General features: G+C 40.4%; 1 protein-coding gene across 3 annotated transcripts in view; it reads left to right on the top strand.

Moving 5' to 3' along the window:
• C29H10orf67 (chromosome 29 C10orf67 homolog) overlaps window positions 1–12,806 on the top strand; it is a 145,845-nt gene that overhangs the window by 50,981 nt on the left and 82,058 nt on the right. For all 3 annotated transcript variants that reach the window (XM_070500959.1, XM_070500960.1, XM_044762301.2), the window contains 3 exons: window positions 2,948–3,103; window positions 9,265–9,412; window positions 10,536–10,594. In XM_070500959.1, the coding sequence (XP_070357060.1) occupies window positions 2,948–3,103; window positions 9,265–9,412; window positions 10,536–10,594 (363 nt within the window). The remainder of the gene's footprint in view (window positions 1–2,947; window positions 3,104–9,264; window positions 9,413–10,535; window positions 10,595–12,806) is intronic.

A 12,806-nucleotide genomic window follows, 5' to 3' on the forward strand; every position in this document is an offset into this window, starting at 1 on the left:
TGCAGCCCCTTAAAGCCAACCACCCTTCCTCTGGGGGTCCTGAGACCTCTGGTACCCCAGGAGACTCAGCATTAAGTTAGGAAAGTGACCTCCAAGGTCACTTTGTGATCCAATACTGACAATTTCCTTGCTAGTCTATGTCTCATCCCAGATGATGTCCACCTCTGTTGTCTGATATTGTCTACCACGAGGTTTTGCCCATGAGATAAAATGACATCAAAAATTATTCTAATATTAAAAAGACAACAATTATGTCCCACATTTTAATGTTAACCGCTTCTCACTTTCACATGCCAAAGGAAAAATTAAAATACAAATATTAATTCTTCTGGCAAGACCAGAGGAACTAAAGTCCAAAATAACATTTTCTTGCCATTGTGAATGAAGAGACTGCAGACGTACTCCTGTCTCCTTCCCCTCACATTCTCTACATCGGAGCCCAGCTCTCGGTGGCACAGCGAGGTGAGGAGGTGGGTGACATGAAGAGAGGATGGAGCAAATACGTCAGGGCATTGAGCATCATAAGGGCCAGTTCTCTTAGCTAGAGAAGGGCTTATACTATGGAAAGGAGATGGGTCGTAATGAACACTGTGGTGTTGAGTTGGAATTGGAGATGTTGGTGTGAGCTTATGGTCTTTAGATGTAGATATTGTATTAGTCAAGATTCTTCAGGGAAGCAGAACCAATAGGATGTATTTATAGAGAGAGAGAAAAAAAGAGAGGCTTATTTTAAGGAATTGCCTTGTGTGATCATGGCGGCTGGCAAGTCTGAAATCTGCAAGGTGGGCCGGCAGCCTGGAGACCCAGTGAAGCATTGACGTTACAGCTCAAGTCCAAAAACAGTCTGCTAACAGAATTCCCTCTTCCTGTGGGGAACTCAGTCTTCCTCTGAAAGCCTTCAACTGATTGGACCCACATGTGGAGGATAATCTGCTTTATCCAAAGTCTATCGATTTAAATGTTAATCTCACACAAAAAAAACACCTTCGCAGCAACATCTAGACTGGTGTTTGACCAAATCTCTGGATACTAGAAAAGGAAGCCAAGGTTCAAGCCCTCTCTCCCTCTGCAGGCAGCCATGTCTCAGGGAAGCCAGAGCTCGAGGGGGCGGGGATGGGGGGCGGGCAGGAGCTTTGATGGGTAAGAGTAGGTTGCATGGGATTTGGGAGGTTTTGCTCTTGTTTCGTTTTCTTGGCTTTTGCTTTATTCCTATTTTTCTTTCCTTTATCTGATTTTGTTGTTGTTATCTAAGGGTTAGGAAAAAAAAAAAAAAGCCACGGCATTTTCCCAAGAGTTCTTCCAGAAGGTGAGAAACACGAGACAAGAGACCAGATTTCAAGAGGTGGTGAAGACAAATAAAGCTGCTCTCCGCTTATCTCCCCCGGAGTCCAGCCCGCTGGATAAGCACTAGTGAAACATCAGAAACACGCCTGGAGATGAAGAGAGGAATCCAATGTGTTTGGGCCTTACAACTATTTTTTGAAATGTCAAAAATGAAACTTTTTGTTCTTGCAAAGAACTGTGACTCTCCCTGCACGGAAGTCCAGAGAGGCTGGCCTGTCCTCGGGCACCCCCGAAGATGGGCAGCATCTCAGCACTGCTCCCGGTGGGGGTTTCAATGACCTCTGGGGGTGGTTTGTGCCATGTTATAAAGGAGATGACTTGGCTAACCTGTCAGAACCACCTTTGTTTTGCTGTTTTTTAAGAGTAAAATAAAGCCGTCATATTCAGAACATAAAAATTCGTGAGCAAATAAATAAGTAATAAACAGAGTGACCCAAGAAGAGTGTTGATAAGATGTAGAAAGAACGCCAGTGGGCGGAGAGAGGTGCCAGGGCTTCCCAGAGCAGGCAGCATCTGGGTTTGAGTGACAAACAGTAACAACAATAATGTGTCTCGGCCTCTGCAGAGCATTTGAGCTGTGGACATAGATAAGAATAGACGTGAAGCGTAGATCCACATACTCAATATTCTTCTTTAAAATCACCCAACTGAAAAGCTGGTATTGTCATATGGATTATTCTATTTTCACTTTTTAATTCTACCAGATATTCATATGCTGATTTTTTTCACTAGGGCCATGTAGACTACATCAGTGTTATGTTCCCAGCTTGACTCTTAATGCTACCTCAACATAATATTGTTCTTCTCAGTCTACCGATATTCATCCTATAATACTAGCACAATTTTAGTCTGGAAATCCAACTCTTTAAAATACAGTATTAAGTATATTAGCAGATCTGGTTAGGTTTTGCTATATTTCCTGTATGTGCCTGTGCCCAAATGTATTAACAATGAACAAACAATAAAAACAAAATAATTCTTCTGCAATTCCCAAAAGAGTCCAAAATGGACAATATGTTTTTCCATGTCAGTGTTGAAAATGAGATTTTTTTATATGCTGGAAGTAAGAAATGGCATCCATTTTTAATCATTCCTGACCTGTCTTGGCTTTGAGATCCAGTTCTTCAGAGTAATGACTGCATGTGGGGAAGCACCTGAATGCTTTCAACAGGCTGCCAAGAAATGGTACTTGTTTCTTTCCACATCTCCATCCCCAACCATTGAGGGAATTCATTGCACCATTGAAATTTACTTCCTTTTTTTTACATATTCCAAGTTTTGCTCTCTTTCTTTTTAGAGGAAGATTGAAGTAAGACATTCACAGTCGTGATGCGAAGGGACTTACCATTAAGGTTTACTATTATTATTTGCGTGGCTGATGCAGTTCAAGTAACACAGCACGCTTTGTGTTATGGAATATTTCTGTGCTGTATTCCAGGAGACTCTAGCATATGGTTCAATACAAGTATAGTTATTCGCTAAAAATTGTGTGCAAGTTACAAAAATGAAATAACTTACAAGACAGTAGCTTAAATAAAACGTGGAATGGTTTCTGGCGGTACCAGTTTAGCGTCTGATTTTTCATGCTGCTTTTTCCCCCCAGAAATATTTTGAGGTGGAGGAAGAGCAGACTTCTATGCAAGACACGATGGCTGTCAAGATGAATATTTTGTTAAGAAAACTAAAGGAGAGAGATGAAATTATTAGGGAATTACGAGAGGAGCTGGAGCTGTATGAAGAATTTGGATTCCAAAGATGTGTAAGTTTCAAAGCAAAGAATAATTCATTTTAATATATGTAAATAAATATATAATTATCTAAAAGCTTGGGTTAAGAATAAGGAAATATGATTGATGTATCTTGGCCATCTCTCCACAGCATAAGCCAGTCTAACCCTTTGTTGCTCAATGGTATATTCTGGAAAACCCATGAAAAGTTATAAATAGGAGCAGTGTAATTATTCTCAATTTTTCTTTGTAATGACAATGAAATAACCTATCTCCCACTGCAAACAATTCCCCAGTCTGGAAGAGCACGTAAATAGAGTTCTGTTTTAATTCTGAAGACTCCTACCCTTTCTTGGGATCCAGATAGTCTGAAAGACGCTAAGCAATCTCCCCAAGTCAGAGGCTTCCAAGAAGCCAACTTGGAATAGGATGACCTTTGGAAATGTTAAGAAGGAAAATTCTCTGAGGGTTTCCCCCACTTCTCCCTGTTGCGATGGGAGCCAGGAGCTGCCTGAATGCTCAAAGCACTGATCGGAACAAAACTGAAAAGAGAGAGAAAGCAGAAGGGAAAGTTGACCCTGCTCTGAAGGATTCTGTGGACCCTGAGGGTGGGTCCATTTTGAAGTCAGCTCTGAGCCACCGGCTGTCCCTGACTCGACCACAGTCCGGAGTCATAGAGGGATTTTGATTATTAGGTTCTAAGAGCAAGAAGCTGAGTAGGAGAGGCTAGCAGAGAGGCCAGAGGAATAACAATCTATTGGCTAGCCACCAGCAGGTACCAGGTGCCTCCTCAATGGTACCTCTTCTCAGCTCAGCTCAGGTTATAGATGAGGAAGCAGAGACAGGGTGGGTAAGTCACTTCCCCCAGCCACACGGCTAGTCAATGACAAAGATGACGTGAAAACAGTGGAGGTCGGCTGAATCCAAAGCCCGCAGAAGTAGGTGGAACTTTATGCTCCACAGTAAGATAGATTCATAAATTAATATAAATTTATAGTAAATTATAATTAATAGATAAATTAATAAATTAAAGGCTGTAATTTATATATACATAAAATATATAGATTATATTATTCTAATAGATTAAATTACTCTAATATATATTATTATAATTAATGTATAATGTATGTTAATGCATGTGTATATATACACGTAAATATTGACACATGCGTGTACACGTACAGAAAACATCTGAGAAGTTATACATCAAACTATTAACAGTGGGAAGAAACACCTGTGGGTCGCCAGCCCCTTTAAGTGCAATCTTTGGTTTATCTAAATCCCACACTAGTATTCTTATTTAAAACTCCAAAGTCAGAAGAAACAAGGAATTGAACGTGCCCCATTCTAAAGGATTTTGTTTACCAACTCATGGAGTATTTGCTTTTTAATCTATTAGAGTTCTTTATGTTCTAAAAAGAACCCTGAGCGTCTTCTGAGTCACATGGCATTGTGTTATGAGCACAGATCTAATAAAGGTGAATAATTCTTTGTACACGTCTGATTGCCTTAGAGAGGAGGAACAGCCAATTTTTGCACTTAGTTTTCCTTAACCTATTCCTGGGTCTACATCTCACTTATTTTTTTGAGAAAATAATGAAATAGAAAAGGCTAAAATCTGTCGCAGTTTTGGCTTTTAATCCTGCCTTGGCTGAAGACACCCCGCATAGATGGGCAGGGCAATTTTGATGCGTTGATTCCCCATTTATGAAACGGAAAGCGCTACCTGCCTGGCTGAGAGAGAGCTATGAGAAGGATACCAGTTGTATCGAATGTGAATTGCTTTGAGTTCTTTGGAGAAAGATAAGCATATAAATTCTAATTATCATGATGAGGAAACGCACAAGAGCTTATGACCATCTGGTTCACACTCCATGGAATGCACTGAACGGCCCTCGGACTGTTGAGAACATCCCGATTCGGTAAGTGAGCTCCTTACTCCAAGGAGTAGTGGTCTTTCTGGTGATGTCTTTCTAGAGACTGTCTTTCTAGTGATGAAGTCTTTCTAGTGATGTTGACGCCTCTAAGTGTTCCCAACCCGTTAACTGGTCCGTGTGGACGTCCCGGGGAAAGAACAAGGATGGGCGGTGGCTTTGTGAGTATGAGGGGAAGTGGGAGGCTCCACTTGGTCTTGCACAAGCAGGGTGCTTTCCGGCTCAGGGTGGCATTCTGAATACCCTGGGTACCTCACTATCATTTGTCCCCCGGAGATCACATCAAAATGTCTGTAAACCCCCTAAGATTTGAGGAAGGTGAGATACTCCTTATTAACTGGATGTAGACGTTTCTCCCAGCTCCTTAGGACCCCAACAAAACCTATGGCCCTGGTCTCAGGCCCTGATGGAGAGCAGTCCTAGTGTACGTTTTGGGAATAGGGACATGAATGTCACAACAGCAGATCATGGGTTACATAAAATTAAACCTGTGGAAATACCTTTTTTCAATCCTCTGAAGACAAGCTTTCCTAAAACCCCAGGCCGCTTAAGTTCTAGAGGATTCGCCTTCTTATTTGAAATTTCATCTTATACAACTGCTCCCTCTAGTGGTGTAAAATAGCTTGAGGCACCAAGCATCGGAAATGAGACTTGGAAAACAGAATTTGGAGAAACTTTCAAAGCAGCAGTGGAAATAACTTGAAAACCCTTGAAATAAACAATAGGGAAGCACTCTAGTTTCTTCTTGCTGATAGTCAAATTACATAAATAGCTTTATGGTTAATAAGTAGTCATAATGTCTCTCTAGGACTGTTTTGAGAGAAATCTGACAAGAGTGTGAGAGGAAAGGGAAAATTTAATAAAGAGCTAGTTTAAATTATATTTATGACAAAACGGAAGTTAGAAAAGGAAGCTTTTCAAGTTACAGAAGCCTCATCTCTCCAGGTCAGAGCATCCTTGATGTTGAATTTTCCTGAGAGCAATTTCACTTAAGGGCTGAGCTTCTTTCAGGTTTATTTCTGTAGGAAACCATTTGACTTCACTACATACCACTGTAGTTTTCAGGTTGTCATGCCATAGGTTGATAAATCCGCTTGAGAATTGCTAAAGGAAGTTAGCTCGTCAGGGTGTGTGCCCGCACATGCGCGTACGTGTTTAAATTGCAATCAGAGGTGTCATTTTGACAGATTTTTCCTTTTTCTTCTTTACCCCAAAATGAGCAAGCTGCGCAGCCATCAACCATGCACACCCCCCCCCCCCCCATCGGTGAACATAACTGCTTGTTGCTGACAGCTCTGAAACAGAGCTGTCATTCAAGAGTGGCAGCTCTTCAGGGCTGTGCTGCCCCAGTGTGCCGCTTTCCTGGTTGTCACACATTGGGAAAGCACCTGCTCTCCTCCGTGACTGTCATGCATCATGGGCATGCATCAGAACCCTACTTCACCCCCAGCATCAAACTGAGATGTCCGAGTCCTATCCAGGGAGCCTATGGGATTGAGACACCAATATGGCAGAAGGAAGATGACTAAGAAGCCACACGCAGTGCTCCAAACCATATTTCTCAGACTTCATTGTGCATATGAGTCACCGGCAGCTCTTGTTAAGATACAGATTCCCCAGTAGGTCTGGGCTGGGGCCTGAGATTCTGTATTTCCAGTAAGCTCCCAGGTGATGCTGAGGCTTCTGGTCCGTGGACCACGCTTGAGTGGCAAGGCTCTAGAGTACCTGAGTTTTCAGAAAGGATTCTTTCAAGATCAGTTTGGAATTCTGAAACCTGGGAGCAGTGATTCCACACATCTTGTGAATGTTCAGAAGAGAAATAGCACGTGAGACACCACCTGAAGTTCTAGTTTTCACAACATAATAGAAAACTTTAAATCGGCAAGTTCTTTTTAAATTTAAACTTCCAGGATGATCACGGATCACACACACTCTCTCTTCCACTGTAATGTGGCTTTAAATAGCTACATCTAGTTAACTGCCTTTTAATGATCTCCATCCTTCTTAACCTTGGTTTATCAATGCAGTTTATTTTAAAGAAGTCTTGTGATTTAAGTAAGCCAAATCTAGTGGTGTAGGCAGATGGTAGAAGGAACACCACCACAAAACCTGCCGCTCAGAGTGTAACAGATGACCGTAGCAGCCCAGAACTATCTCTTTGTTCATTTTGCTAATGAGTGTCCTCATTGCTGTGGGAGTCTGAATAGTTAATTACTTGCAGTTCCTGAAGCTGACAGATGGTGGGGACAGAGCTAAAGGTTAACCTCACCAGAGCAGGGGCTGGAGATGGCTAAGTGGAGGAAAAATCCCGGAGATGAGTGAGCTTTCCTCGTTTCCTGCTTTTATACGAGATTTTTAAAAAACACATTTAGGTATTAGCTGCTCCCACTTATAAATTTTACATGTCACCTGACTAATTCAAATAGTTCTTGTTTAGTTTATGATAATGGGTGCTCATGTAATCTGTTGTGGGTGTTCATATTCTGCCACTGTTAAAAATGCTTGCTTAAGCCTACAAAAGCAAATATTATTTGTTTGTTTGCTTGTTTATTTTTTAAAAGCCTTTTTAGTCTATAAATACATTCTGTGATGGTCTTAAATTGAACCCTGTGGAACAAGCGATTAATGACCAGAATTCTTCCCTTAGTAAGAAAATTGTTGTATATTAACTGCTAGATTTGTAATTCTCATTAATTAAGAAGGAAATGGGCTCAGATAATTTAAATGGAATGGTGATTCAAAATCGTGAAGATTTATATTGGGTTTAGTGCAAAATTTAACATTATTTTAAAAATTAACTCTGATGTAACTAAATTAGTAAGCCACTCATTGTGTTTTAAGGGTTTGTTACTGTACTATGAAGCATTGTAGCCACTTTTTTCTGTTGAGACATTATGATCACAAAGGAAAATATTTTAACAATTTCCAGATATCTCTGAAGTTAAACAAAAGTATAGTTTCAACAGGAAACCAGTATATTGGGAAGAATAATCCTGTTTTTGAGGGGAGATTTTATTCTTGTGCATTTGCAGTCATGGAATTACTACAGAAAGAATAGGTTATAATTCATCTGAAGATTACAGTTCAAAAGTATTTCTATTGTCTATATTAATTTTGAGGGGAGGCATATAGAACCTCCTGTCTCTTTTAGCATAATAATATAATGACTTTAAAGCACACTCTTTCATATTTTGAGACTGCATAATCAGTTTAATATTTTAGCATCACGAAGTATAAAGTTCTACACCCGTTTTTCCCCAATCCATTACATCTTAATTTTTTTTAAAACGTGTGGCAGCAAAATCTAGACAGCCATAAGCAAGTATATTCAGATGTTTTCAATAGCTTTGAAACAGACAAGAAGAAGAAGAAGAAAAGAAGAGGAGCTGTCGCAATAAGCTTCCAGCGCGTAAGAAAAAGCCTCTCCCATAATGGACATGGCAAGATTTAAACAAAAGACTCACATAATAAAAATGTAAATGAGTTTGCTTTACTAAAACTATAACTTTAAAGTCTTTTGTTGTAAGTTATCCTGAAACCTTCTTACAAGGTAATCACTGTTTGCATAGAGATGTAAGCCGAGGTCTTCAATAGCATTAATCGCCTGCACAGTCCCAGTGTGACAGGCATGCAAAGCCATGTTAATGTCCAGAATATGAATTGCCTCTGGGTGGCTCCTCCACCCAGCAGAAAACCAACTGTGTGGATATCCGTGTGCCTGATGGACTCCATGCGGCTCCCAGCCTGAAAACGTCACCACTTTGACATGTGATGTCTCCTCATGACACTGGCAGCGCTGACACTGGGAAATGCCACAAAGGCAACAAGCCCCCCTCCTTCGCCATGCACTTCGCCACCCCCTGGCGCTGCCCATCCACGTCTCCCCAGCCTGCCTAGTTACGGGCGGACAGCACTTCAGACACACACAGAGGGAAGTGTGGGTGGAAGGGCCCCAGCTGCCTCCCCGGACACAGCCTCCATAATGAATTGACCTGAATGATGAGGGCACACAAACAGTATGCTATGCATTATTCCTGTCAATAAAATGTCCCCATGTGCTGTGGTCTTTGTACAGAATGTACTGCAGCCTTTCTTCTAGCAAGCTCTATTTAGTGTCCTTCCTTTTTACTATTCATATTATAAGTGTGGAATAGAATTCAGAAAATTATATGATGGCTCTTCTGTATCTGTATTGTCTTGTGTTGCATATTTAAATCCTTGGCTCCTTGCTTAGAAATATGAAATTCCCCATCTTTCAGGAATCTCTTATCAGAGACAGCAGCGGGGCAAAAACACCTCTAGAAAAGGAAGCTGTGGATTACAAAGCAGAAAATGAGAGACTGCTTCAACTTGTTTCAGAACTCGAAGAAGAACTGCAACTCAATCAAAAAGAAAATTCAATGTTAGGTAACATTTTAAAGTCGCTTTTGAGAAAAATCTATACATTGGGCACTTCATAAAATTCACAGCCATGTTTGTGTTTTTCCAAACATACATTTGTTTGGTAATTTACATTTAAAAGGTCAGTTTGATAGTTATCCTTTGGTTTTCATTTAAGTACTCTCCTTGCTTGGGACAGAGAACCTCTTTGGGCTGTGATCCGGAGCCACAATATTTTAACTCAGGGTGTTTTTTAAGCGAAGCATTGGCCTTTGAAAAACTGTGCTAATCAGTGCTCTATTTCACTTAGAAATCTCATAAACAGAAACTTTTGTTGATTTCTGTTTCATAGGCTTAATTGTTTATCTAAAATTCATAACATTTAAATACTTACGCATACATGTTGGAGTATGCTTTGTGGAGAAACAGAATTAGCCCTTCAGGAAAATATGCTACTACTTACTACTTAAGTATTTTTAATTTTTGGTACAAATTTTCAGTACAAATTCTCATGTGTGTACTTTATCCCCTCTTTTTTCCATACCATAAACATTAGTAAAAGTTGGATTTCAGTCACCCAAGCTAGATTGCTTTGAAGTACTTTTTCACTTACTGTTATCTTTGTATTTATGTTAATTATATTCTGTTGCTCTCCATCTGCAGTATGAAAAGCGGTGAATAAAGCAATAGAAAGTTTTCAGCGAAACTTTGGTAAAATCAGATCTATTACAACACCCCTTGAAGATAAAATTATACCGTGCCAGTGTAGTTTTAGTGCTCTTCCGCTGTGGTATTATAGTACGTTTTCAGGTTTTAGTAGTTCTTACTGAGTCCCAAAGTGCCACCCGCTAAAGCCCTTCGTATTGGCTGTGACTAACTGCAAAAATGTCCATTGCTAGTATCGATGGAAAGGTCTCAGCCCTCAGCCACGCTTGGATCTTGAACTTAGTTCATCCCTATCTGACCAGCCGTCTGAACAGCAGGAAGAAGGCTGTGAATGTCAAGGGCAGTTGTGAAGGTCACGGTCCGGCTAGGACTCGCGTCCACCGTGCCTGACAGTGGTGTGCAGCCTACCCTGAAGCAGGCGTTTTGAATACAGGGGCATAAGCTTGTAATTTCATGGTTGGTCTCTCTCTCCTTTTGTTTACAGAAGATGAAATTATAAGTCTGAAAGAGATCGCAGAAAAGGATCATAAAACTATTCAAAGGGTACTGTAACTTTTTTACATTGATGAATGACTCTTTTAAATTGAAATATCAGCACAATTGGTGACATAGCATCATGCTTGTCCTGTGATGCAGAGAAAAGCCGATTTTTATATTTAATCTCTCCTGTTATTTGGGTAGAGGCTCTAGTAATGAATGAGGATCCCATCTTGAAAATGACTTAGTCTACAGATACCTAGTTTATTTGGAATAAGTGAGTGTCTGCCTTGCTGATCATAAGGAATGAAAAAGTTATATGACCCAGGGAGTCTGAAGATGTGCTTGTGGAAAAGTGATATTATTAAGAGTGAGCAGTCATATTTTCAGATCAGATGTTGGTTTGTGCTCATTTTTGAGTATTTGAATGAACTGGGCTTATGTTGTTCAGGAAATCTGCATTTAGAACAGGGGACCCTTTTTTATCACGAAGATCAAGATTTCCTAGCGCGACCAATGCAGGCGGACCACAGCAGTTCCGCCCTCCACGCACAGGCCAGGCGCTCCTGCTTTGGTGCTTGCTGAGCTCTCTGGACCTCTCTATTGTAGGTCTCAAAACACTTTTCTGTAATGGTCAGCCCTCCCTTCCGTATTGTCAGCCCCACGAGGGCAGAGACCGTGGTCTCTCCGTCTCTAGCACCTTCTCAGAGCTGAGCACAATCCCTGGCACGCTTAAAAATACTCTTTGATTCATAGAACAAGAATGTATTTAGAGTTCATAAAATTTACACATGAAACAGTGGATTTAAATCCCTGAATTATTCCAATTAAACGTAAATGCTTTCCACTCACTGAATTGAGATTCCATTTCTAAATGAATATTAGTTAAAATGAGGTAAAATTAAAAATTCAGTTCCTCCATCACACCAGCCACATTCCCAGAGCTCAGTCGCCACGTGTGCCTAAGTTTAGGTTCAGATGTCAATCTCATTTTGCAGTTCCAGATATTCTTAGGTTTTAGATAAAACAGCTTCCAAGAAAAATTTTTTAAAGAAATGGTTACCCTCCTGGGTCAGAGTTGGGAGACGTTTTCCGTGATAAGTGACTCCATCCCAGGTCTTCACAGTGATCTCATTTTCTTGTGCTTTGCTCTGTTGGCAATGGCGAGGGTGCAAATCCCCTTCGGAGAGAGATGACAACAGAGTCTGTAACCAGACAGGTGTAACCTTCTTGGCATCAATCTCTAACGTTAAAAATGCAATCTCAGCCTTCTCGTATCACCTGATACCTTACAAGGGAGCCATCACAGTTTGTTCAAATGTGTCTAAAGCTGTTCGGTCTGGACGGCACTGGTAGAGAGGACTTGTGTAAGCTCACTATTCTCTGTGAGGAGGACAAGAAACCTCCCCATGAAGCCACCAGTTAGAGAGAAAGATGCCCTGTGAGTGAGTTTAAATATTTCAATTAAATGCCGCCTCAGCTTTCCAGATCCGCCCTGCCCAGTGGCAGCCACAGCCACCTGTGCCTACTGGACACAAATTGTGTTTAGTGCAACTGAGGAACTGAACTTGTAGTTATATTTAATTCTTTTAAATTTAAAAACTGATATTTGTTTCAGTTATTGGAAAATCTTTATGTGTATTTTGAATAACCTGGGTATGGGAGTCTATTTTTCATCTGTGAGTTTTATGACTTCTAAATACAGACCAAGTATTTCCAGTGAAAATTTAGCCCCCTAATTGAGATGTGCTGTGAGTAAAAAATACACATTGGATTTCAAAGACTTAGTATAAGAAATGTGAGCCATCTCACTAATGATCTTTTTAAAAATTTTTTTGGTGAGGAAGATTGGCCCTGAGCTAACATCTGTGCCAATCTTCCTCTACTTTGTATATGGGTCACCACCACAGCATGGCTTGATGAGTGGTGTGTAGGTCCACACCCGGGATCTGAACTTGTACACCCCCATCCACCGAAGCAGAGCATGCTAAACTTAACCACTCTGCCATCAGGCCAGCCCCCTCACTAATGATTTTTAATATTGATTATTACATATTGAAATGATAATATTTTGGATACTCTTGGGATAAGTAAAATGTATTATTAAAATTAATTTCATCTGTTTCTTTTACCTTTTTAACAGATTACTATAAAATTCAAAATTATATATGACTCAGATTACATTTTTATTTGACAGTTCTGTTCTAGAGATATATAGCAGACCCCTGGTTAGATCATTTTTTATCCCGTCTCTTTTCTTTTCTTTTTTTCTTTATAT

This window comes from Equus asinus, chromosome 29 (assembly GCF_041296235.1).
Source record: "Equus asinus isolate D_3611 breed Donkey chromosome 29, EquAss-T2T_v2, whole genome shotgun sequence".
Lineage (NCBI taxonomy): Eukaryota > Metazoa > Chordata > Mammalia > Perissodactyla > Equidae > Equus > Equus asinus.